Source organism: Nothobranchius furzeri, chromosome 9 (assembly GCF_043380555.1).
Source record: "Nothobranchius furzeri strain GRZ-AD chromosome 9, NfurGRZ-RIMD1, whole genome shotgun sequence".
Taxonomy (NCBI): domain Eukaryota; kingdom Metazoa; phylum Chordata; class Actinopteri; order Cyprinodontiformes; family Nothobranchiidae; genus Nothobranchius; species Nothobranchius furzeri.
Window position 1 is genome coordinate 51,505,950 of NC_091749.1, and position 27,218 is coordinate 51,533,167.

Sequence of the window (27,218 nt, forward strand, 5' to 3'; positions counted from 1 at the left end):
ATTAGCTAATTGCTTCAGGAACTTTAGTGGTACTATTGATAGTCTACGGCTCAATCACTCTACTCCATTATGGACTGGAATGTAATAACGTATAAATATTACTACAGGATCTGTCTGCATGGTTTTCATTAAACCTACATGTCCATCTGACTCTGATCTTAACCTTCCCATTACTGTTAACCCTTCGTTTGACATTAAGGGCCATTTAATTAGCTTTGAGTGCATAATAATCAAGCCAGTTCACTCGTTTTTCTGGGTAAGTATGTTCCCAGTCAAACCAACCTCTGTAATCAAATTAGATCTAATTTAAGTCATTTAAATTAGGGGCATTATAAACTCTGCCAATTATACATTTTGAAGAGTGTATGAATTAGTGAGTCTCTGCATCACTGATGCATCAATCACTGTGATGACTTTATGTCTTCACTATGTGGTTTTTCCGGTTTATCTACGGGAGTATTCTTGGCTAATATGTACGCAGAGCCTTAGACTATTTTATCATTCTTATCAGGTCTTTGTGTGATTCTGTAATTAGCTTTTAGAACGAGTCTAATGAATCCCAGGAGTCTGCATTAGGCCTTCTAAGATATTTATTAAGATAGTAGCTCCTTATCGCGCCAGCACACGGGCAACTCTCCCTCTGTGATCGTGTGGTCATGTTTGAGAGAGCTTGTCAGTTGTGTATGCTCTATGTGTGATGCTCCACACAGACTCAGAGGGCAGTCTTCTGAAAACAGTGGCCAAACACATTGAGCTGGCAGGATCAGACTTTGAATTTCAAAGAGGGAAGAAGAGAAAAGTGAGAGAGGGAGGGAATGTGGTAGGTGTAGAAACCCAGGCATTAATAATTAATAGGGAAGCAAGGATGCTGTCCTTGCATGACTTCTCCACACACATGCACGCACACACGCACGCACACACACACACACACACACACACACTAATACTGGGGGTTTGTAAATAGAAACAGGTGCAAAAGAAAAAGCCAACACTAGAGGGCAGCAGTATATCTTCAGAAACAGAGATGGTCTGCAAAAACAGTTCTGTAAAAGGTTAAAGGTCAGGGCAGCTTGCCAACATACTGCACAAGGGATACACATTATTTTTTACTATCAAACAGGCCAAGTTTCTTCAAACACCGTATATCTTCAAAATTCTCTCTCTCTCTCTCTCTCTCTCTCTCTCTCTCTCTCTCTCTCTCTCTCTCTCTCTCTCTCTCTCTCACACACACTCACACGCACGCACACACACACCACTTACTCTGTGTAAATTCTCTCTCAGAGCCTCCCTCCTGCTGCTCTCCCAGAATTGTGGATTAATCCTTTGTTACAGGTGTACACAACATGTTGGTGTGCTTTGAGCCAACTAGGCCATCCAGCTCTCACCATCATGACTCCACTAATCCCTCTGATCACTACTGACTCCGCCAGCTCTTCAAGATGCTGTGTTGAGCCTATTTGTGGTTATTTTACTGGTTTCTACTAGGGGTGGGATTCGGTTAAATAATGCATATAATTAATCAGAGGCTTTGTAATTAATTAATGTTGATTAATTGCACTTCTTCGTTCAAGACAATTTACCCCCAAACAAAATAATGTTAATGAGGTACAGATGACCTACCCACACAGTATATTTCTGTAAGCACAAAATACTTTGGTCTCATTATAAAGGCATCCGTTTGGGGAAATTTTGGGATGTTTAAATATTAGTTTATGCTTTACTAATGAATTGTAAACTGACATGGAAAATTGTAAAGATTGTGTGTTGAACTGAACACTAGGTGGCAGCAGAGCACTGCTAATGTATAGAGGTGTAGTGTAGAGTTCAGGGGAAGTTCTGCTGAGTGTTAAGATGAATGCTGCATGAATGTTTGTCCCTCCTGCTCTAATAAACGTTTTTATGGATAAAGTTACGTATTGCTTGCTTTACTAACTGCAAAACATAACAGTAAAAAAGTAGAATTTTTTTCTTTCTTTCCTTCATGAAGAGTGATTCATCATTAACCATTTAATTGTCGTTTTAGTTAATTTTGGAGCACATAAAAAAGGTTTGTATAGGCTTGTAGGACAGGTGCCGCAGTTTTGTTAGAGGTGCAACATTTTCTGATTATTAGAGATTAAGTTGTAACGCAAAAATTCTTTGGCCTCGAATTGGGGGTGCTCAGGCTCAAGCGTTAATATTTTTACATGTTTTTTTTTCTAATTAATTAATGGTAATTAACATGTCAAGTCCCCACCCCTAGTTTCACTTCCTCTAACAAAACATTTTAGAGGACCATTACAGCGAAAATGAGCCTCAAACCAAGAACATAAAGCCTATTAGTGCTAAAAAGACAACAAAGATGCTTTCCTGGTTGAGCAATGACTTAAAACTCAGCCCACTCCTAGTGAACACTGTTAAGGTCTGACATCTATTTGCGGCTTTTGTGCACGCTGACGTCCACCTCTCCACCAAAGATTGATTGTCTGGTTTTATGTAGGATGAAGTGAACTGGATGAAAATTCATAAAGCTGCAGTGGAAAATGTGTAGATACTAAATGTAACTTTTTTACCCAGTGAAAAGGAAGAAGGAACATTAATGTAGCTTCTTATGTGCAAATTCATAAAAGGAGTTTCAGCAGTGAGATACAGGACTGCAGGGGGCTGATTCTCCCAGGAACTGATTTTTAATCAACTTTTCAAGCCCAATAGCATTGGTTAACAAAGGCTAAATAAAACATTACCTTCCTGCAAAAAAAAAAAAAAACTGCAACATAATCCACATGACACTGATTTAATGTTTGTGCATGTGAGCACATTTTAATCCATATTATAGTGTCACTTCTCTGGGAACAGCTAAACGATTTGGGGCAAAGGCGTCTTTTCGTCCACTGACTAAAAGAGAATCAAATTATTCTTGAAAATGCTTCTTGTCTCGAAATGAAATAAGATAAATGCAAATGCACATCTGCAGAAACTCGCGTCTCATCTCTCACTGGAGATTGGGTTCATCTTCGGTATCAGTGAAGAGAAACTCTCCTGCAGCGATCTGCATGCAGAAACATTCAGTGTTCATCCCAGCGGTTATGGCTCAATGCTTCACCAGTTCAAGAAATCCCAGAGGCTAAGCTCAAACAAATAAGAACAACAAAAAGTTAAACATCAGCCAAATGCAGTGTAACATTATCATTTCTGATGCATTTCAGCAATATTCAGGTCACTGCCACTAGTGGAAAAGGTCAGAGGTTAACCAAGCTGAGGGTGAAGAGGTGTGCTTCATCAGCACCACATGGATAGAGGGAAGAAAAAAAAGGAGGACAGAGGGGAGAGAGAAAGTCGTGTAAAGTAGGTCAGGGAGAAAACGTGATTGGCCACAAAACACCACCACTAGCATCAAACCCGTGTCATGTCCAAAGACGCTGTCCTTTCCATATGTTTTCCTCAGACTGAGTCCAAATTTGTCTCCAAATGACGCTGTGTTGGATGCCTTGGTGCTGATAACAGTCACGTTTACTGGACGGGTTGGCAAGCATGCAACTTGCTGGCTCGCTCAGACCGACAAGCAGAGACAGCTTCTTCCCCTCACAGACTTACATGGTGTTAGAGCCACCCCTTGCCCCGCTGCAACGCTTTGCGAGGAGTTGCTAAGCACAGCCAATATTTCACAAACACAGCAAAAAAGGCAGCCTGACATCCTGCTGCCATCCTGGACAGCAGCAGCAAGACCGCTTCATTACTGACTTAAGATCTGCGCTACACTCAGCTGAGCCAAGAAGACCATATGATGATGCTGCAGATCGGTGTGGCGAGGACTGATGATGCATTTCTTTCTTCTTGAGTTTTATATCAGAAATTATTAATCAAAACTTCCAGCAGAAGGAAGAATAAGATTGTGACCTTAGATTGGTCAGCATGACAGGTGTGTGTGTGTGTGCGTATGTGTGTGTTCATTTCCTGACCTGAGGGTTTCCACCAGCCTCTGACTCCGGAGCCTTTCTTGGGGGTCTTGAGGGGATGTGGCTCTTGAGTGGTGCTGAAGGCAGGGCTAAAGCTGATGGTCTGCTGGGAGTCTGGGGGATGGGGAGGGCACTGTGCACGGGTTTGGGTTTGGGCAGTCCAGACTTCATCTTTGAGGCCACCAGGATGGCTGGCATCTTCTCCTCTCACTCCCTCACTACCAGCTTACGCTCGCTCCCTGTCACGCTCAGATGGAAATCCTGCAGACCGTCAGTAAGAATCCCCTCTTACTCGCCCAGGGTGTGGCCAAATCACTGTAGCAAACATCAGAACTGCTTGACGTGGGATGTGTGGTGCGATTTGTCAGTGTCCTGACCTTAGCTGCTCCAGCTGGATCTGAGCCGAAAAGGTAGCAAAGCGTGCCAACATGCAGTGCAGAGGTTTAAAACCCCCAGTTCCCACCTGCTTTACATCACCAACCAGCTTCAGCTTAGGTACAAAACATTCAAACGTCCAAGGTTGGTATAAAATTCCTCTAGACAAAAATGTCCCATAAATTCCAGCAAGCTCATTGAAATCCCAATGCCACACGAAGAGAAATTCCCATATGCCGGGTGGGAGTGGGGGGATACCTTCTGCTTACTCCCAGTTCAGAGTGAGAGTCAGCAATTAACCACGTCTCATAGCAAGCTGAGCCTTTCCTCTCCGATAAAGCCTCAGAAATTAAACCATCAGTTCTGGATGACAGGAGTGAAGACCTTGTTTTATCATGAAAAGCTGCGCAGAAACAGATGGAGATAAAAAAAAAGAAAAGGCAGAAACAACGCAGCGACCGTTCGCTCCAGCGACTGCTCAGCCTGTGACAGCGCAGCCTGAAACGCAGCACTCTCTACCCCGCTGCTGCCTCTCTCCCTCTCTGGTAAGTCGTGTTTAGCAGCAGGTGTGGCTTAGATCAGAATGACATATGTGGAGAAAGGCTCAGCACACACATCCGTGGAGTCGTTTTCCACACAGTCTCTCTTTTAAAACACCACGAAAGATATTTATTCTCATCACAAATTTAAAAATCCTATTTCACAAGATTAAAATTTTGTTCCCATGAGCAATAAGCAACATTATTATTTGGAATTATTTCATTTGCTCAAAGTTTAAGATCCTTTCTTATAAAAACTGATGCAGGCGGAATCATTTTCAAAGCTTGTGAAGTCCAGCAGAGACATTATATTGATGGATTCTCCCTTCTTGTCTTTATTCCATAGTCTTTTAAATATGAATGATGGCCAGTTAGTGGACCGCTGCTGGACTATTCCAAACCCCAGCGGGCTCTAAGAAGCTGCCGAAGTTGTCGACTTAAATCTTACTGCAGCGCCAAACAGAAAAGTGAGGAAATACAGCCTGCAATTCCACTCATCCCTCCACTCTCATGGATTTTAGAAAGTAAAGACAAAACATGTTTGGATCCACCTTTAATAAGAGCAAAAAGCTGAATCCAAAGTCAAAAGTGATTTCACATTGTTGTCTTCGGTGTGAATTTAGTGGAGTGTTGGCAGATACTGGATCAGAGGACAGTCAACATCCAACAGACCTTTTTTCACACGTGCATATTTGTCATGGTGGGATCTGTTAATGATGACACTCCCAGAGGAGACTTTAGATCATCTCAGTGTTGATGTTTTACACAAAAATATCCACGTCTTCATTTCCACTCATTTCAAACAAACTGAAATAAAAAGGATCAGCTGGAGAAGAAATCAACACTTCAGGTTGTTTTGTCTAAAACAGAGATCACCAGCTCGAGTCCCGAGGGCTCCTGCATGCTTTACAAGTTTCCTGCTCCACCACACCTGAATTAAACCTTCTAATCACCTCATCACCAGGAGATCTGCAAGAGCCTGTTAAGCGCTTGAGACCGGCAGTCGTGTAAAAATTTCTGAAATAGTGTTTGCATCAACCTTCTTCAGATGTGAGTAGCTATCTGTTTTTACTGACAGCTCCACCTGAGTAAAGGAAATATTTGCCACGTTTCAGAATTCCTTTCATGATTGTTTTTGTTTTGCTATGTTTTAAAGGTCTCCTGCACATGGGTAGTGGAGCATCCCCACCTATAAAATGAGCAAAGTCCCTTATCTGATCTGATGAAACGTAAGAGGATGCGAGATTTGTTTTATAATCCACCTGACTCATTCTGTATGACCTGAACTAGGATCCTGCTGCTCAGATTGGACTGATTTCATGTATCAATGTGTCCCGAGTTGAATCATGAGAAAATAAACCAAAATCACATAGAAAATCTTTCAGTATACTGAAATATTCCTGTCTGAATCATCCAACAGTGCAGCATTTGTTTTCACTTTGACCCTCCCATTTGCAGAGCTAAAGCTCTTCCAGTAATTTACTCTGAAATCATTGTTTACTTGAAATAACAAGCTGTTCATCTTACACTCAGCAGATGCTTGGTAGAAACCAAACAAATTAGCCAAAATTACCAGCATCAGATACACGAGAAACTATCCTCAATAAATCAAAATGATCCTGTTAGCATTTTAGTTCATTCTTTAAAAATTACATTTTCATTTACCCTAATATCTGCTGGAAATACCACACACACACACACACACACACACACACACACACACACACACACACACACACACACACACACACACACACACACACACACACACACACACACACACACACACACACACACACCAGATTTTATAGCAGCAATATAAATCCGGTGGAGGACGTGTTTGGTAAATTACTCTTAATCCTGTTACATTAATCCTGAATTATGTAAATACTGGTATCTGATTATAGTTCCGGGCACTTACCAGTGTGCGTATGTGTGTGTGCAGATGTGGGTATAGAAACAAATGTGTTTCCAAGTGTAATTAAATAAAATTTTAAACCTTTACCAGTTTCTACCACCTTTCTGAACAGCTTCAAGAGATTTAAATATAATTTTAATGTCTTTTCTGCAAATTGCAGGTTTTTTATTTATTTCTTTATTTTTGTAACTTCATCAATGGAACATGCACCAAGATGTGAGACATTGTTTGTCATAATTACATGATTTTTTTTCTGACACTGACACTGAAAGTCAAAAACAGGATGATGAAAAGCCAGTGAGTCACTGATTCAAAACACTACCACCGTGACAGCACACCCCACTAAAACCCTTTGAAACATATAGGAAAAGGCATTAACTCCACCCAGCAGTCTCAGATGTCGCTCTCTGATTTGGAAAATAGGGGGAAAAAAGGAAAATCATACATGGCATAACAAGGGAAACTTCCATTATTTTCCTTGCTCTGTGATGATAAACATATGTGGGACCCACGTGGATCACAGAGCAGCATTTCATGGAGTAGGAGGGGAAAAAAGCAGTTGAATGTGATTTATGCTCCAACCTTTGAAGATACCTGATGAGAGTCCAGTGCAGTCTAATAATAGAGCCTGTTTGGCAGCAAATGGGCGGTATTGACAGTAATAACTAGGACACCCACCCCTGTGCTCAGCTGTATGTTTATACTGTATTTCTTCCCAGAATAATAAACATTCATGTGGGGTAGATGGTGGATGTTTTCAGTCAGATTCATGTCAACAGAGTCTATAGGAACTTTAAAGGTGGTGTACTCACATATGGATATCAGAGAGGGCAGCTCTACAGATTTACATTGTAGCCAGCTGTTACTAGCTGTGCAACACTCGAGAGTTGCCGAAAGCCGTGTTTTGATAAAAATTTTAAAAAGGGCAATACAATGTACCATTAAAACCATGATTAAAACCAACACATTCTCACACCCAAACCGTTGAAAAATGACGCGGGGTGACAAAGCCTTTGTTTCCGACACATTGGGACTCACAAAGAGCTGTGCCAGAGCGTTAGTTTCCAACGTCGGCGGTAAAACGCATATTTCACCAACATTTAACCTCTTGCTATTTAATCTGCCCCTCAACTCAATCATAACCTTAACTCAGTTTCTCATTCTAAACTTCCCGTTAACCATGTTGGAGAGGGACGTTACAACTGGGAACAAAGTTTTGCATGTGCAAGAGGGTTAAAGTTAGGATGGGGGTGAGGGGAGGTTAAATAGTAAAAAAGTAAAGGCCACAATTCGGTGAAATCTCCATTTTAACACGCCAGTTGGAAAATGACGCTCTGCTGGAAACAAACGCTTGGTCACCCTGTGTCATTTTTCAACGCTTTGGGTGTGAGAATGTGTTGTTAAAACAATATGTATTAATTTTAGATGACAATTGGTTTGGTTGTCGGTGGCAGAGGAGTTAAGTGACCATCCCATAACAGAGGGTCGTAGGTTCAAGCCTCATCTTTTGCAATCATGTCCTTGGGCAAGACACTTAGCCCTACTTCGCTATGGAAACCCTTTCTCCCTATCCCAGCCTGGGCGGGACTGTGACCGGTGAAGGTCGTGGAACCGTATCTAGGAGTCAATGTGCCCTCTAACCCATTATCTCCCTCCCCTGTCCAAACGGAGGTGATGAGCTCCATGCTGCTGCAGGCACTGAAGTGAGGAGAGTCCCAACCCTACCTCCCCACCTAGTGGACACTTATGTTGTGTAATGTCTGAAGTCTGTGAGCATTTCTGTCTGAGGTGTTTTTTTGCATAGCAAAGCTGCCCTCTCTGTTGAGGGTAACTCTGAAGTGCCTTTTTTCCCCTCCCCATGACTCTATCCTCATATAAACCCTCTTGATCTATAATTCTTGTCACATGTCTATGTATGTATGTCTGATCTCAGAATTGTGTGTACTGAAACTCTAATTTCCCTCTAGGATTAATAAAGTATTTTTGAATTTGAATTTGAATTCCCTGCTGGTGGTGTTCGGAGGGACCTGTGGCACCAGTGCTTGGCAACCACGCCTCTGTCAGTGTGCCCCAGGCAGCTGTGGCTACATTGTAACTTGTCACCACCAGTGAGTGTGTGTGTGCATGGGTGGATGACTGATTGTGTGTTAAAGTGTCTTGGTGGGTTTAGAACCCCTAGAAGGCGCTTAATCAAGTACAGGCCATTCACCATTTACCATTAAATGACTAGATTGCTCTTGGTCACCATGGTAATATTCTTATTTCTGAGCTATTAAATCAAACTTAAACAGCAAAAATATCGCTCTTCAATGGATTTCAGAAAATTGTATAAATACAAACACTGAGATTTGCTCAGTTGGGCCTCTTCACACTGGATTATGACCCCTTAGGTTGTATTTCAAACTCTGCAAATTCAGAACCACACTTCTCAGCTCTGAGTCAAGGTGGCATGGAAATATCTTATTAGTGCAGTACCAGCATGTACAAAATTGATATTAAAAATATATATATTGGTATAAATCATAAGATGTTTTTCCCCAAGTGACATGACTTGATCTGATGTACAATAGCCCAATGGGTAAAACATGCAAAAGTTTGTGTGTGTGAGAAAAATGGGAGATGTTGAAACCAGAATTGCCCTTGTATTCAAAAATAATATCCTCATGTGCTTTTCTAATAATGTAGTCAAATAAGTTTTTTACCTGCTTTTTATCACATTCCTGAAATGCTCTACTCTTCCCTCATTACACTCTATGCTTCAGCAGCATGTTCCCATGGCGATCCTACCACAGATATCTATATATCTATGACTGCAGCCTCCCCTGGGCCATGTGAAGGCACAACGCTCACACACCATGACGAGATGCAGGTATAAGTTCACAGCGTGCCGCAGCATGATGACAATAGCTTAGGCCTGAGGCAACATAGTGATTCCAGCTTCAGATCTTCTACGATTAGGCCAAGCTGTTTAATTGGCACGGGCATTTTTGTCACTTAAGTATTTCCCTGTGTTGATTTAGATATTTGTTTCATTTTCTGCATTTTTATCGGCATGAACAGAATTTTTAAACCAAACCAATTCAATATGATAAACAGCAAAGGAAAATAGTTTTTCATGTTTTTTTCTGATGAGCACAATGTTCTTCATGATATGAGTCCACAGACTCTTCACTTCATCAGGTCAACACAGAGCTTTAAAATATATTCAAGTTCAGTGCTAGCAGTCAGCAACAAACCATGCAACAATTCTAAATAATTCAATATTCAGGCATCAGCGAATGACTTGAATTGTTTCAACACACACACACACACACACACACACACACACACACACACACACACACACACACACACACACACACTCATTTCTTTTCTGATTGTTTTTCATCAGCACGGTCAGTGGAGCAGAATGACTGTGCTCTCGTCGACCATGCAGCTCTGCCCTAACTGGAGCAACGGCCTGACATTTCCACTGTGACGGCAACTTGACCTACACACCATTTCCCTGGCTCATATCCACGTGCACATCAACATGCGCAAAAAACTATTCATGATAATGAACAGTGGCAGTTCTGTAAGGCTTGATCACAGGGAAAAAGAAGCTGAGGCCATAAAGGCCGGCGGGACTCTGGCATGGCTGCAACAACACTGGGTCACACAGCATACAGTCAAAAGGGCAAATGCACAAACAGCGACACACATTCTGCTCTCTGTACATATTTAACACAAATTAGTCTCATGGGTCTGCGCTCAGCCGTACAGGCCAAGGAGAAAGTTCTGTTAGCCTGTGAAACAGGACACCAGGCTGAGATAAAACACTAAAGAGAGTCAAATGTCTGGGAAGATGCTCGTGTGAGTCTGAGTTCTGCTCTGTGGGTTTGTGAACTCGTGTCACTCCAGCTGTGCCACATGTGTGCATGTGGACATGCTCGTGAGATCTAACTGGGTCTTTGGGGCACTTTGAAGAAGGAATCCTCTCATCATCTTGTCAGATGTTACTGACACAGAACATCATTTCAGTGTGTTCAGGTGGAGCGGAGCATCATACAAACTCAACAACACACACCCTATGGAAGAAATACAGTCTCACCAGAACATGGCTCTTTTCAGACATTGAATTTTTATTCTGTGAACACTATGAGTGTTTGTGATTAGGTTACAAAGCTATTTTGACCTGGAGGTAAATGCTTTTGTATCAACATAAGTAAGCTTATTTTAATATTGACAATGTTATGAAATGTCTAAAAGTGCTACTGGGTGACAGTAATGTTTGGAGGGCATTTCACTGATGGCTATTGAATCTCAGCTTGTCAGGAATCTGGACTTTGATGACATTGTAAATGAATTTACTAATAGAAAGGCCAGAAAGCAGTTTTTCTGAAGGCAAGAGAGGAGACCAACAAGAGGAGACAAAAAGAGGAGTAAGGAGACAAGAGTCAAGAGGAGTAAGGAGTCAAGAGGAGGAAGGAGACAGGAGACAAGAGCAGGAAGGAGACAGGAGACAAGAGCAGGAAGGAGACAGGAGACAAGATGAGGAAGGGAACAGGAGTCAAGAGGAGGAAGGAGACAGGAGACAAAAGGAGGAAGGAGACTGGAGACAAGAGGAGGAAGGAGACTGGAGACAAGAGGAGGAAGGAGACAGGAGACAAGATGAGGAAGGAAACAGGAGACAAGAGGAGGAATGAGACAGGAGGAGGAAGGAAACAGGAGTCAAGAGGAGGAAGGGGACAGGAGACAAAGGGAGGAATGAGACAGGAGACAAGAGGAGGACGGAAACAGGAGTCAAGAGGAGGAAGGAGACAGGAGACAAAAGGACGAATGAGACAGGAGACAAGAGGAAGAATGAGACAGGAGACAAGAGGAGGAAGGAAACAGGAGTCAAGAGGAGGAGGGAGACAGGAGACAAGAGCAGGAAGGAGACAGGAGACAAGAGCAGGAAGGAGACAGGAGAAAAGAGGAGGAATGAGACAGGAGACAAGAGAAGGAAGGAAGCAGGAGTCAAGAGGAGGAAGGAGACAGGAGACAAAAGGAGGAATGAGACAGGAGACAAGAGGAGGAAGGAGACAGGAGACAAGAGGAGGAAGGAAACAGGAGTCAAGAGGAGGAAGGAGACAGGAGAGAAGAGGAGGAATGAGACAGAGACAAAAGGAGGAAGGAAACAGGAGTCAAGAGGAGGAAGGGAACAGGAGACAAAAGGAGGAGGGAAACAGGAGACAAGAGGAGGAAGGAGACAGGAGACAAGAAGAGGAAGGAGACAGGTGACAAACAAAAACATGCAGATATTTCTTCTTTGCAAACTTTTCAATAACTCTATAATCTTTTAAATAATCATGCATTACTTTCTGTTGTACTGTGACAGTGGGATCTCTTTTAAAACAAACTCTTGCCCCCACTGTCCCACAGATTGGAAAAATTTTTGTTAGTACAGACAGAAGAGGACAGGAGCACTGTGAATAAGAGAGAGACAGAAAACAAGGAGAAAAGAGAGAGGACAGAGGAAGAAAGATATATGAGTGAGGCACATCAGGAAAATCATTAGGTATGAGTGTTTGTGAGTAGGTTACAAAGCTATTTTGACCTGGAGGTAAATGCTTTTGTATCAACATGAGTAAGCGGATTTTAATATTGACAATGTTATGAAATGTCTAAAAAGTGCTACTGGGTGACAGTAAGGTTGGGGGAGGCTGGGGGGGGGGGGGTAGTGGTGGTGGTGGGTGGGGGGGTGGGGGCTAAGCACATTGTGCCCAGGGGCCCCTGCAATGATAATCCGGCCCTGGTACACACGCTTGTACATGTAAGGTTTCTCTATAGGAGCATCCAGTAGAGAGTGCGAGGGGCCACAGATCTGCCCCCCAAAGATGTGTAGGAGATGGAAGGAGCCCCAAGTCCCAGATCCAGAAGCTACCCCAGAGCGCAGGGACCCCAGGGAGACTGTAACCAGAAAAGCCCCTCTCGAGAGGCGTAAAGGATTGCCCCGGGAGGCCACAACCAGCAGCGGGCAGAGTCCCGGGAGATATCAACGGCAAGCCCACAGGCCCGCCCGCAGCCTCCCAAGCCAGCCGAGCCCGGAACCCAGCGACCCAGGACCCAGGGGCGACCACCCCCGCTGGGGACCCAACAGAGCCCAGGGACTTAGATCCCACCAGGCAGCCACCAGGATCAATCAGGCAGACTCCAAAAATCTTAAACCCCCTGATCCAGGAGCCACGAAAACTCAGGAAGACCAAGGCACCACACTCCACACCAAATGTGGCAGGGGGAGGGTAGGTGAAGATGTGTAGAAGCACAAGAAGTCCCAGGAGAGGGGAGGAGTCCAAGACCCCACCTGACATATACAGCCATACACAGACACAGTAACACACTCCCTCCCTCATGCTCATAAATACACATACAACCTAAGACTTACAAAAATTTATGCTAGACACCCTTTCACGCTCCCCATACACACCCTATTCACTCTGGTCCCAGTACTGCTGCACAAGGGATACAACCATCATCGAGTCCCAGAGTTTGCCCCTTTCTGCTGGGGTGATGATGAGCAGGCATCCCCGCCCAATGCTGAGCAAAGCATCCCACCACCCCAGACCCAGACAAGACGCCCAGACCCCCCCCCCCCAGCCTCCAGCCCTGGGAAGCCAAGCGACAACAGAGGTGTACTAAGTCCCCCAGTCTCCCTCCGCTTGCTCCAATACAGTGTTGATGCGTGTTGATGAGGTGTATTCCATGGCTGTAGTGAGTGGACAGTACAGGCATTGTCTGGCCTATGCCAGCTGATGCAACCACACAACCCCACTTCCCCCCACAGCCCTCTGTGTCTAAGTGCGGTTTAAAATTGGAAGAGGGCACCAGCTCTTGGGATGAGGCTGAAAGATCCTGTCAAAAACTGTTGAGTGTGCTCACTCCCAAGGCCCTAAGTGTGTGTTTGGGTGGAATGTCATTGGTGGAAGTGTTTAAGGTGCAAATAAAATTGGGGGCAGGCTGCCACAGGAATGCGGAAATGGGATCCATACCTGCACCCCTGACTTGCTCACCCCCCAAGGTCTTATGTGCATATGTGGTGATGCAAAGAAGCAGGAGGAGAAAAATGTATGGGGATGGGGAGGAATGGCTGGTTGGGCTAAGCCCTCCAGGGAGCCAGCTCCCCCACTGGCCCCAATTGGCATCTCTGTTCCCAAAATGCCCCCAGGGCATGGAGAACCCAGCCCATCTTGCCAGGGCCCAAAGCAGCTGCATCGCAGAGCCCCACAGAGTCCGAAGGCACCAACCCAACAGAATATCTACTCCCATCCCTGTATTCGCACAACTTGCAGAGTATGTAAGACATGAGACATCCAGGTATGGTTGGGTCCTCCCCCTCCTGGACATCCTCCTCCCCATGATGGAACAGAGTTGTTATTATTTCAGAGGAGCCAACGTCCACCTGACGCCCCTGAGCCTGGGCAATGCACTGCCCCTTGTTCCTACCTTCTTCCCGGCAGCTAACAAGTCAGGACCCCATCCCCAAGTCCCCGCCCAGATCCCCACATGGGGCCCGCCGCCCCCACACCCCGAGCCCCCAGGCCCCCACCCAGACCTACTCAGGGACAATGCAGCCGCCAGGCAGCAACTCATGGCCGCCGCCAAGACCCCCCAAGGGACCCCACTCACACATGCCAGTAGTCCACCCCCAAGGCAACCCAAGTACCTCAAGAGGGGGGCAGCAGCCCCCCAGCCTCATACACCCCAAGTGAACCCACCTCCAGGAAACGTCTGGATACTCCAAACTCAGACCCTCTGCCCCATCACCCACATCATCCTGCAGGGCAATATCAATGACCCTCTGTCATCGCTATGTGATAGAACCGATCAACGGAGCCCAAAGAGACTGACTTGAAGTGGAAGCAGAGGCTGTATCAAGTGTAATATGATCTAACGAAAGATTTCTATACTGGTTAATGCAAAGAGTATCTCTATTTGTCCAATTCATGAGGATAGTTTTCTTAGCGATGCATATGGCAGTCAGAACCACGTGAACCAAAGGTGTTTCAATCGGGACATCGTCCAGATTTCCCAGCAAACAAAAAGAGGGGGAAGTTGAGATATTACATTTCAGACACTTTGACAGGTCTTCACATACTCTACCCCAAAAATCCTGGACAGATGGACAGGACCACAGTGCTTGGATGTAATTGTCAGGAATGTTGTTTGTGCAATGTGTGCAGGCGTCAGACGACACAACCCCCATCCTGAACATCGGATGACCTGTATAGTAGGGCTGCTCAATTAATCGAATTTTAATCACGATTACGATCTGAGTTTTGGACGATTATAAAAAACAAAACAAGCCGATTATTTGCTCCTCCCGCTTGCGCTGCCCTGAGTTACAAATGAAGCGCTCCTCAGTGTTGCCAACTTAGCGACTTTGACGCTATTTCTAGCAGCTTTTCAGACCCCCTTCTTGACTTTTTAATCCTAAAAGTACCTGGCGAACATCTCAGAAACATCTCTGGTAACCCTTAGCTACTTTCTGGATAACTGTCGTCGACATTTCCTGCAAGTTAGCTAAACACTCCGCCTGTGCTCCGGACCGTTCTTCACAACATTAGGAAAGGGAATGATGCAGTGATGTGTCGGTCGCTAAAGAAACAGCTCTCGGAGCCGGCTTCTTGTTGGAGTAACCAGAGTGAGTGACACACACACCACACCTGCGGACTCCTGAGCCACTAAAAACAGCTAAATGTGCGCGTGCAGCGTGCTAAACACACGTGCAGCTTGCCCCGATTGCTGTGAGACCGGGTTGGGGGGTGGGGGGTGCAGCTGTGGTTGGGACAATTATTACATTAACTGATGGACTTGTAAATAAATAGTTTATAAATAAGGTAGAAATAAGTTCCTCACGCTGATAATTAATAACTAATCTCTCTGAGGACACGGTGCTAGTGCACGCTCCTACAGCACCTTGACACGACTCAGTAAATGTTACGCAACATTTAGTGAACATCAATTTATTTGCATTTATTTGTTATAAATGCCACTGTATAATTCTTGCTGTCAGTATTTGCAAGATATTGGTATTCGGGTCTGTACTGGTTAGACTTAAATGAGTTAAACCAAGGTCTATAGCCCTTGGGTCATAGACTATGAGCTATAAGTATATTGGTCTTTTTATACTGGGAATCAGGAGTTATTTTAGTGATCATCTTGTTTCTTATTTTTGTCCTGATTGTGCCCTGAGCAGTTTTATGACTGAATAAAAACAAATAAAATCAACATAAATTGAAAAATCGTCCTAAATAATCGTGATCTCAATTTCAGTCATCATAATCGTGATTATTATTTTTGCCATAATCGAGCAGCCCTACTGTATAGTGTACTCTATGCAGAAATTTGTACTGAATTAGTTGTAAATTGGGGTGTCTGATCATTTTAAAAGTTTTTAAACAAGTTTGGGAGCAGAAGTTCTGGTCAAAGCTGACTGATAGATCCACCTCCCATTTTTCAATAGGGATTGCTATTCTATTGTCTATTTTGGACAGTGTCTTATATGCTTTAGACAGTAGTTTGGGGTGTTAGAGATTACAGAAGTCTAACACCCTTGGTGGTGTTTGTAATTCTACTTTATTAAGCTTAAATTTTTGTTTGACTACAGATTTAATTTGGTGATATTCTAAAAAGCTATTCTTATCTATTCCAAATTGGGAGACTGTTCTGTTAAATGAGACAAAGACCAATCCTTCATATATGCGTTCCAGGTATAGGATTCCTTTACTTTTCCAGGCTGGAAGGTTCGTCATTTTGTTATTTAGCAAAATATCTGGATTATTCCAGATGGGTGTGCATCTGCATGGTATTAGTGAAAACTGTCATTTTAGATACTCTCACCATGCTGCCAGAGAGGTGCTGATACTAATACTTTTAAAGCCTTCATGTTTTCTTATGCTTGAGCGAAGTCTGAAAGCTCTATCATATTGCAAAGTGTCTGTTCTACAGCTAACCAGGACTCATCTAGTGGGTTATGTTGCAACCATCTTGATATATATTGCAGCCTGTTGGCTAAGAAATAACAATAAAAGTTGGGTAGATCCAGTCCTCCTCTATCTTTGGTCTTCTGAAGCGTTTTTAAGCTAATTTGTGGAGGTTTATCCTGCCAAAGGAATTTAGTGTTTGGGGAGTCCAGAGATCTAAACCAGTCAGATGGTGGCTTGTTTGGGATCATTGAAAATAAGTAATTTATTCTGGGTAAGACCATCATTTTAATTGTAGCAACCCTCCCCATGAGTGATATTGGTAAGGATTTCCATCTTGCAAGATCATCTTCCACTTTCTTTAAAAGTGGGATGTAGTTAAGTTTGGTTAGGTCTGCCAGTTTGGGAGAGACATTAATTCCCAGGTATGTGATATTCCCTGACTCCAATTGTGTACTAAGCAAATTGACAAAAGAGAAATTAATTGGTAGAACTGTGGATTTTAACCAAGCCCCCACAATGCCTCTCTAAAAATGGTCCCAACCCGGAAGTAAGAAAAATTGCAGTTCCACCCTCATCCGCTGGGGGCTGGTGTCAGAAGCGAGCAAATCCTCATTGACTCCCATGTTAAAAATGCCGATTTCACAGCAGAAATAAACATGTTTACAGCCTGGTACCAAAACATGTTTTTTGTCTAAATTATCTAGTTTATACTCATGACAACTCTGAGGGGGATGAATTTTTTTCTCACTCTTCTGTTTAAGTGTATTGAAAGCCTAAAATTCTGTATAATTAATGAGCATCCGACACACGTGACCGCCGCCTCAGACCCACGTGACCACAGAGCTAGCTCCGTGGAAAGGCCTCAGTACAGCCTCGGCCCCTCCTGGAAGCTGTTTCGGGATTTTGAGTCTCTGTTCTTGTGAATTCTGTTTTGGATATTATTGGTGCAATTGTTGGACAAAATGACTTGCAGTGGTATTAATTGCACTAATAGAGCGTCCAAGGAGTCTCCACTTCATTTTTTTCGGTAAGTTAAAATCTATATTCGTATTTTATGTCACTGCTGCCTTTAAACTAGCTGAGTTTACCGAAGTAGCTAGCTAACTATCAGTTTAACATGTAGCATGTACTATTTAACCATGAAATTTAAATGTAAAATACGGTAAAATAATTAATAGGGCATATTTAGATGGGTAATAGGGTAAAACCCAGTGCATTTAAGATAAAAATGGGTTGAAATATGACGGAGCGCTAAGAGGGAGACTTCTGTGTCCATTCTTCCATCCAGTAATCCCCAGCGGTCAGGCCGGGCAGCCTGACCGATCCGGCGCCTAGCTGCTGCGCCTAGCTGCTGCGCGGTCTGACCGCTCGTGGAGTTTTTCATGTCTGACTTTAACCGCATCTAATACTGTATTACGGCGTGAGCGCAACAGCGACAACTTAATATCGATGTGTAAGCAGCCTGAGTGGTAGGGTGTTTTCATCTGAACCCTTAAAACCTCCAGCAGGCTATGCTGCACTATTGACGTGTTAGCGCTCGGCGCTAACAACTTAGCAACGTGACATGTCTCTGAGAAAGCGTAAAACACGGACGCTTCTTCTGAAGCGGAAAATAACACTTCTTCTTAAGCAGAGCAGGATGTCGCCTCGGCTCGTTCACGGCCGAGCCGGACTGAGCTCGATAACATTGACCAAGCACAGCCACTGGGTCGTTGTAGCTGCCACCAGGCCTGCTGAAGGAACACCAGCGGGTTTCATCAGACTCGTAAAGTTTCTTGTTTTTGCTGGGGATTTCTGTATTTTACCGCTCCCTCCTGCAGTCTTCCCCTATTAAAATTTAAAATGTGTAACTTTATGTGTTGGGATGAATGACTAATATTCATGTAAAACTAAAACGTTAGGCATTTAGGGGGAAAAAACAAAATAATAAACATTATACAGATGTCAAATAAATCAAACTGTAATTAAACTATATATTTTCAAAGTCATATAGACAGCATGATGGTTTGTGTGATCCACGCGGTTTCACTTACACCCCTTTAATGATCAGGCTGTTTTTTATTATTTTTATCAGCTGATAGCAGTTAAAATTATGGTAAAAAATACTTTTATCTGTTTTTGATAACTTAATGCCCAGGAAGAGCGTCTTCTCTAGACATTAAATATAACCCAAATGTTTTATTATGAGCAGATCTGATGAAGGTGTAGACAAGCAGTCTGCAAAGTAAAACTTGTTTAGAGTCCAAACTCTTACTAAAGCTTTTGAAAAGAAAAAATGGTTGAATTTTGAGAAATATCCACAACAGGGGAGCGAGACCTCTGAAAAATGTATATTTTCTCTGAATTCATAGAATAATGTGAAGATTCTGGGAAAAGTTGGGATTCTGAGATTAAAACGTAAATCTTTCTAATCATAATTCTGGCAGTTTTTGTGTCCTTCTGCTGTGGAAAGTCGTGCAACATGAAGATACTGAGAAGATGCTTACAACCTGTATTTTTATTCCATCCATAAATAAAATCATGAGCTATTTTTTTAATCCAAATTTGATCCAAAGGGCCATCGTTGGTTCCAGACCCATTCTAGAACATTCCTCTAATCTTAAAGTCATCATCAGTTTCTTCCTTTTAACAAATATTTATTTGTTCAAATATTTAATATTTATAACTGGAATATTTGTTCCTCCCTCTCCCACTGCAGTTAGTCCTGTCCTGCAACCCTGTTTTTGCAGCTTAGTGAAGCCAACCATCACTAACATGGGGGTGGTTTTGGACCCAGAGATGCGGATGGACTCCCACATTAGCCAGGTGGTTAGATCCTGCTTTTCCCGGCTTCGCCAGCTACCAAAGATGAAGTCCATCCTGAAAGATGTGTCATATTTTCTCCCCAAGCCGGACCTGACCGTCATGTATCGGTCCAAAATAGTGTGATGATATTGTGGTTTTTGTACATAACAGACTTTTTAACAGACAAATTTGTCGCATTCTCCTACACCTCTTCACGGGCTCGCCACAGTAAATATTCTATTTGGCGAGAGATAAACTTTATTGTATTTATCCTAGTGAATCTATAATTAAACGGGTAAACTAGTAGCACCACATCCAACATCAAAGAAAGTAAAATGTTATTATCAGGAGAGGGAGAATGTTTAAGTGGTTAGCAGCAGTGTGCTAGCCGATGGCCCCCTCCATGAGGCCACCACAGCTCAGCAGAACACCGTTGTAGCTTCTTCTGGGGAGAAAAACACTTAGAGAAAAAATAAAGTTAACAGCTGAAATAGCAGGAAATGATACAGTTAAAGAGCAGATTGTAGAAGAAAGAAACCCCTGGGTTAAACTGGTCTGTCTACTGCATAATGCTGAACTCTAACATGTGTCCTCAGGGAAGGACCTGATTGGTGTCCAGAACCTGCTGAAGAAGCACCAGGCTCTGCAGGCTGAGATCACAGGTCATGAACCTCGCATCAAGGCTGTCACCCAGAAAGGAGAGACCATGGTGGAGGAGGGTTGAGCAGGTCTGGTCCTGACATATTTCTGAGGTGTCTGCAGGTTCTGGCTCACTTTTTTTGGGTCCAGGTCACTTCGCTGGTGAGGAAGTGAAGACTAAACTGTGGGAGCGTCATGGACGTTGGGACACGCTGAAGGCCAAGGCGTCCCAGAGGAGGCAGGACCTGGAGGACTCTCTGCAGGCCCAGCAGTACTTTGCGGATGCTAATGAGGCCGAGTCCTGGATGAGGGAGAAGGAGCCCATCGTTGGAAGTCCAGACTAAGGGAAAGACGAGGACTTGGCCGAGGTATGGAAGTCCCTTCCTGAGAAACTCCTATCGCTTTTCTTTGCTCTCTTTCCAGTCCTTCATAATTAGTGTTTCTGTATTTGTCATTTCCTTCGGTTGTCTACCAGACGTCGTTGCTCGTTTGAGCGTCTCATGGGTTAGGGGTAGAAGTGCTGGCCTCGCACAGGAAGTGATGACAAACGTGTTCCCGGCGCTCTTATTTCAAACGGTTTACAAGCTGTGATGTGTGTTCCCGCTGCAGAGCAGCCATGACACGTGGCAGCCGGCAGAAGGCTCACGCTTTTCCACTAAACACCCGCAGAGCTGCGTCTGCGGTGAACTGAGCAGGGTTTGTTTTACGGTGGCAGATCCGATTGGACCATCGCTGCGAGAAAGCTCCACTTGTGTCAGACGAGCTGAAGGTTCTGATGTTCTGCTCCACAGGCTCTCCTAAAGAAGCACGAGGCCCTGATGTCGGACCTGTCGGCTTACGGCAGCAGCATCCAGGCCCTGAAGGAGCAGGCCCAGTCCTGCAGGGTGAGTTCAGAACCCTCGGCCCGTCAGAACATTCTTATCCACCACGTTCTAACACCAGACCTGTTAACCCAACAGCAACAAGGTAATCAGCAGGTGCTTTTGTCCTGCAGGACCTGAAGGCCAACAAGTCCCGCCTGAGGGACATCAACAAGGTGGCATCTGAACTGGAGTCAGAAGGTCTGATGGCTGAGGAGGCTCCTATGGTTCAGGCTCAGGTGAGCGTCACCTGTCTGCAGCAGCTGGTCCCTCTCACTTCCTGGTTTAACTCTGCTCGTCTCTGTTTGTAGCAACAAGAACATCTGGGTTCTGCTCCTGGAAAGGTGCATGTTGTCCTCCGCCTCCACCAGAACCAGACGTGGTGTTTTTGTTACCACTCATTTGTTTGTTTGTTTGTTTACAGGATGAAGCCGACTCTAACACGGCGTCACCCTGGAAGGTGAGTTCATTCAGCTGATCAGAGGTCACCTCTGATGGCAGCAGTCACGGCCGACCGTGCTGACATCACACAGGAATTCAGGTGACCCGGCAGGCACCAGGTGCTGGTGAAAGTGGGGACATGTCAGCTGGTTGCCATGGCTACAGTTATCTTTATGCATCTGTATGACTGCTGACGTGTGTGTTTCCTGTGACCTTTGACCTCAGACCGTACGGTTGGGCGTTCAGACGATGGCTAACTTTAATTCCATCAAGGTAAGAGGAAGCTCTTCCCTTCCTGTCTGAGCGATCCGTCTCCAGGTTTCCTCGTCCGGCGTCCAGCCCGCTGGCGTCCACCTTCATCTCACGTTCATCTCATCTCACTTCATTTATAGTGCAATACTTTAAAATTATCATTTTCCCACACTTCTGTATACCTGTATTTTGTTGTTTTTCAATAAAGAATGACAAATTATTTAAGTTTGGTTTTTGTTGCACACAAATATGTATCTGTAAAAAATATCTACAAAGCTAATGTTTACATAACAAGTATGATTGGGTTTTGCAATACGGCACTCAAGTTTATTTTAGTAAGATTTTCAAACCAAGTAAAGTTAGTAAAGAACACATTTCTATTGTCTGCTAAGAAACTGTTGGGATTTAAAATGGGCCTGTTGTACAAATAACTTGTAAATGATTATTCCTCACTTTTGTCTTAACCAAAGAAATTCCAGTAATTGAGCAAAAACATTTATTTTTAACACTACATTTTATAAAACAGGGCGCAAAGTGTCGGCACATGTATGTATGTCGATGGTCCGCCCCAACCAAACCAGGAGACACAGACGTCAGGGAGGCCAAGGTTGTGTCCGACGGTCTCTGCAGCTCTCTGGGCACCACGCCTCACTCAGCTGTCTCCAATGATCCAAATGGCTATGGAGGAAAAAATAACAGGTTTGGCCTAGCTGTTTAAAGTACAAAACCATTCATGAAGTGGTCAAGACAAGTACTTGGTACTTACACTTGCTGCTTTGTGTAGCTGACGTTGACACACAGGCTGCCATGGTGACCTTTTAATAGATCTAAGAAAAAAATGTAATAAAAGAATGAAACTTAAAAACTCCCAGACCTCATGTCATATTTACTAATCAGCTATGGCTGATTTGTTTGGATCACAGTGAGTTACACTAATTCTAATATATTTTTATTTCTATTATACATACATACTTTTTAACTGTTATTTTCACATGACTGTTATCAGGCTCTCTTGTTCTGGTTCTGATGATAATTCTGTGTCTTCCAGTAAGTTATCTTGTGCTTACTTCATCTGTATAATGTCTCTTTACTTTTGGTAAATTGTACTGAGTCCAGAATAAAGGCTAGTTGGCTGTACAAGATACAAACAAGTATTACGTTTTGGAAATATATGAAACACCGCCAGCATCTGTTAGAGCCTGTGGCGGGGTGCTGAGGGCCGGCTCCAGCCCAGGAATGAGCTCTCCACGCCGGCCGGGAGGGTTTGAAACACCGCCATCCTCTCCTCTGCTGGCTGTTCATTCTGTTATGGTTACCGGTGCTTGTGTTGCAATGTGAAACGCTTGGTCTCACATTTTGTAAGAAAGATAATAAAATGTCCCCCCAAAATACGACTTAAATATATTTTCTCTTCATGATACATTTAATGGCTGGTGCGACTCAGGAGTGATAGCGCTGAAAAAAACTGTACTGAAAACTTGCTCAAAGCAAAATGTATTCATTACGGAAATAAATTATAAACTTACCGATTTAAAACTTTTTTAATACAGGTACTTCTCACGAACAGGCACAGAAAACCTCCACCTAAACTCCGTGTAAGGTTCAGGTCGATGGGTGTTCCAGTTAGCTCCGGTTGGGTTGAAGCTAGGTGGCTACATCCGTTAGCTCGGCTCCCACCTCCACTTTAGCTTTGGGTTAGCCAGGGTTAGCTTCAGGTTAGCTCGTAGCTAGTTCGCCTGGGTGTCGTCACTCGATCCTAGCCTTACAGCCCCACCCTCAGCTCCTCCTCTCTTCCCTTTTATGGAACTGTCTGGGCTGGACGGAACCTGTGACACGGTCAAAATGGCGGTGGTGGCCACCTCCCATTATGGACAAATAACGTGTTATTGGAGTCTATGGAAACATTTTGTCCAGTATGTACAGTCTATGATTTTAACCCATTTATTGAGTAATCTGAAACTGTTGAAAAGGAGTTTATCAGTTCTATTGCTTGAGAGAGAGAGGGTTGAGAGTCCTGTAGAAAGAGTAAAACATCATCTGCATAAAGACTGATTTTATGTTCTATGTTCTTACACTTTATGCCTTTAATATGTGCTGTTTGCCTAATTGCTGCTGCTAGTGGTTCGATAAAGGTAGCAAACAGTGAAGAGGAGAGTGGGCATCCCTGCCTGGTCCCCCTCTGAAGACAGAAGCTAGCTGATATTTGGTCGTTTGTCCCGACACGTGCTGTTGGTGAATTGTATAATGTCTGTAGCTTACTTATATGTAACTCTTGGCCAAATTAATAAATAATTATTTAATCATTTTTAAAAAATGTGGTTGTTTTTAGATAAGAATTCATAAAATGTGAATTAATATGTTTTAAAATGTAATGATTTCATTAATTTATTTCGCTAAGTCAGGGGTTGGCAACCTGTTCCCATTATTACCCATTTTCCACAGTAAAGAAAACACTGGGAGACACAGCAGCCGCGGCGTTGTGGGCGGGGCCTACCCTCAGACAGCAGAGATCTGCTTTAACCAATCACAACAGGTGACAGCAGCCAGTACTAGCCGCTCGTGCACGTCAAAGTTATCTTTCATAAGACGATAATCAATGAAACGATTAATATAAAATGGATCCAGAAGCTGTAGCCCGTTTCTGCCTACAATATTTTGATATTTTTCACCCTGTTGGTGGTTTTATTGAGCAGGTGCCGCTTTTGTCATACGTTTCTTTTTAAAACATGTTTAGACTGTTCAGAATACAAATCCAGGCTCTGTCATGTTTGATTGTTGTAATTAAACTTTGTAGGTGGGGAAGGTCAGAAAAGCATCCGATCAATTTGTTTTTCCCTCATAACGGTGCAGTGCGCCTGGCTCTGGTGTTAATCAAGTTAAATTATATCTCTTTGCAACAATTTTCACAAGAAAACAGAACAGTTAAAAGCTGGGCTTGTGTTGACTGGATAGTTCCCATATTTGACCATTTATTTTGATGGAGAAAGAATAGAAAGAATTACACCAACGCATGCAGACGAACTGACATTTTATTCGTTTCGCACATCACAGATGTAGCTAAATCACTCAAGAAAAGATTCCCATCTGAACATCTGAGCTGGACACTGCTCAGCGCAGTTCACTGTCAGCGCGTACGTACGGTGCACAGCGAGCTGAAGATGTGGAGAGGGGCTTGGAGCGCGTCGCAGAACCAGAGCGCATGCAGGAAGATTCCTCCGACTGAAGCGAGACTTGTCACTTAGAAAATGTTCCCTGATTATGAAACTTTGGCTGAATAGTGCTTGTTCCTGTCTCCAATGTGGCGACACATCCAGGAGCCGTCTGAGGAGAATCCCAGAATCTCACATCCTCTTCAGCTCAAAGATAATCTTTACATTTAGAATTGGCATACAGATGTAAAATTAATGCAGTAAAATATAAAGCATTTTATTTAAATATCCATTCATTATTTTACAAGCACAGAGAGCCGCATACGGCTCCAGAGCCAAGGGTTGCCGACTCCCGCCTAACTTGTGCTGTTTTCTGTCTCAATTAGTAAAATAAATGTTATGTTTCATTACCTGCGGCTGTTTAGGGGAAAAGGTGTTGTTATATAGAAAGACAGAGGAATTGGCACGAGAAAGACGTTGGAGAGAGAGAGTGGGGCAGTGGAAGCAGCCGCGGGCCGCTTATCATCTATCGGAGATCGGCCACAAAGTTTGGACTTGCAGTGCTGGGGTTAGCAGTTGCCAATCCCGACTTTTCCCAGAAGTTTTGGGTTTTCTCAAGCGGCCCACAGATGCCACGGTTTGGAATTGTTTGTCCACACTACTTAAGGACTAACAGTTGAAGTCCCGCTGATTGCTCAGCAGCTAGATCGGGAACAGGATGGAGTACTGCACAGCTGATCAGACGAGCCTGAGAAGTTCCAGAAAGGACTGACGACGGATTCTGGAGCGAGTGCTGGAATTCGACATAAGAGTCTCATCGGGAGTCACAGACTGGATAAGGACGGCCGGTTTTTTGTCGTGAGAGGAGTTGATGCACTTTTGATGCATCTCGCTGCCTCCACTGACAGTTGGAAGGAGGTGATGGTTCTCGATGCTGATCATCATCTGGAGTGAGTAAAACCTGCCTTTTCTAACGGATCGGACATCGCCTCAGCAACAGCAGGCCTGCAACATTTTACTGACTTTATCAGTTTTTATTTAGCTTTACTTGAGCTTGGGGCCCCATAAAATACGTCTTGTTTTGAGAGTGCTGTAAGTTTGTGTTTTTGCTGTTTATCTAGTTAAGGTTGTAAACGGATGTGGTAAATTTGTTTCATGAAGAAAAAAAAGAAAAAAAGGGTACAGATGTATATATAATTAATAAATAGACCCTGTTTCCTTGCAGTGGGTCAGAATATTAAGAACCACTTGTTTTTTATGTTATTTCTCATCACACGGGCCAGTGGTTTGCTTTAGTCAACCAGGGAATAGTTAACTTATTATCTGAAACTATGTGTTTTTCAATGTGATTTTATTTAACCTAGGTCACTCTTTCAAGAGTTACACTATTAAAACGCTACACTTATATAGTTGAAAATATTTTGTTCAAATTTTAGAGACATTCCATAAGTTTATGAATATGATGTCATCACGTGACCACTCAGAGACGGCGTGCCGAGAGAAAATTCGCAACTCGCTCCCCAGCTGACTTGGTGAAAAGAAGACAACTTCTGCAGTTTGGGAGTATTTCAGGTTCGAAGCTAACTTAAAACGAGAGCTGGTAAACACTGATGAGGTAATTAGTGCAAACAAAAGATGACAACAAAAGATGCATGCCCCATCGGCACCGCAGAGGAGCGAGCTGTAGTTAGCAAACTTCTGTTCGGAGCTTGTTATTGAAAGAGACAACAAATCGCTTTTCTGGTAGAAAATAAACAGCCAGCCCTCCTCAGATGTCGCGACAAGCCCAAGTTACCCGTATACCTTTGCCGCAAGCTCATCGAAGTGGGATTTCAGCAGCCCTAGGTTGAAGCTGGAAAAATTAAATTGGTTTGTCAGGAAAAAACTCTTTTATAAGCTGTGTTTTTATGAAGTTGTTAATATTATGTGTGTTTTGTTGTTATTGTTTCAGTTATAATGTTTGTTATTCAGTTTCTGAACGGTGAAGGTCCAAACCAACAGCTTGGTGATTCCACTTGAGGCTTACGTGATCATTTTGAAATTATGTTTATTCATTCAGGAATTAGTCCCGGTAATATCGTACACCGTGGTAAAATGTGGAGAAAGTTAGACAGTATTAAATTAAGTCGATGCCTCTCTGGTGTCACGTGATCAGAGAAGCATAACTTGATTGGCAAAAAGCCACTCGACTCAGTGGAGTGACGATTACTTTGGCTTAGGTCACAAGGAGGTCGCCTCAGTTGTTGAATTTCTGATGTTGAATTTTTACAGATGATTTTATTTTCCTGGTGTATTTTAAATAAAACGTTAAAATGACCTGGTGTTGGGGTCCTGCCCTCATGAGAAAATTACTACGCAGTATTTTCTCCAAAGGACTGT

General features: G+C 43.5%; 2 protein-coding genes across 5 annotated transcripts in view; one reads left to right on the forward strand and one right to left on the reverse strand.

The window, feature by feature from the left end:
* The window catches only part of nav2a (neuron navigator 2a), a 122,135-nt gene extending 117,798 nt beyond the window's left edge, over positions 1–4,337 (reverse strand). For all 3 annotated transcript variants that reach the window (XM_015953712.3, XM_015953713.3, XM_015953711.3), the window contains exon 1: positions 3,939–4,337. In XM_015953712.3, coding sequence (XP_015809198.3) covers positions 3,939–4,133 — 195 coding nt within the window. In that variant the 5' untranslated portion in view covers positions 4,134–4,337. The remainder of the gene's footprint in view (positions 1–3,938) is intronic.
* A 16,068-nt stretch (positions 4,338–20,405) lies between these two features.
* Positions 20,406–21,910, forward strand: LOC139071800 (spectrin alpha chain, non-erythrocytic 1-like). Of its 2 annotated transcripts, XM_070554928.1 has the most exons (6): positions 20,406–20,505; positions 20,929–21,021; positions 21,132–21,236; positions 21,309–21,341; positions 21,422–21,457; positions 21,664–21,910. In XM_070554928.1, the coding sequence occupies exons 2-6, from the start codon at positions 20,956–20,958 to the stop codon at positions 21,739–21,741; spliced, it is 318 nt and encodes a 105-aa protein (XP_070411029.1). In that variant the 5' UTR covers positions 20,406–20,505; positions 20,929–20,955; the 3' UTR covers positions 21,742–21,910. The 2 variants fall into 2 exon arrangements, with proteins under 2 accessions (XP_070411029.1, XP_070411028.1); XM_070554927.1 differs by having other exon boundaries at positions 21,309–21,457; positions 21,664–21,769.
* The last annotated feature ends 5,308 nt before the right edge of the window (positions 21,911–27,218 follow it).

Bases quoted from the DNA above. Each gene is read 5' to 3' on its own strand.
- LOC139071800 (XM_070554927.1), top strand. From the start codon at position 20,956: ATGTCGGACCTGTCGGCTTACGGCAGCAGCATCCAGGCCCTGAAGGAG. The intron at 21,022-21,131 runs GTGAGTTCAGAA...TTTGTCCTGCAG, and splicing joins AGCAGGCCCAGTCCTGCAGG to GACCTGAAGGCCAACAAGTC. The intron at 21,458-21,663 runs GTGAGTTCATTC...CTTTGACCTCAG, and splicing joins ACACGGCGTCACCCTGGAAG to ACCGTACGGTTGGGCGTTCA.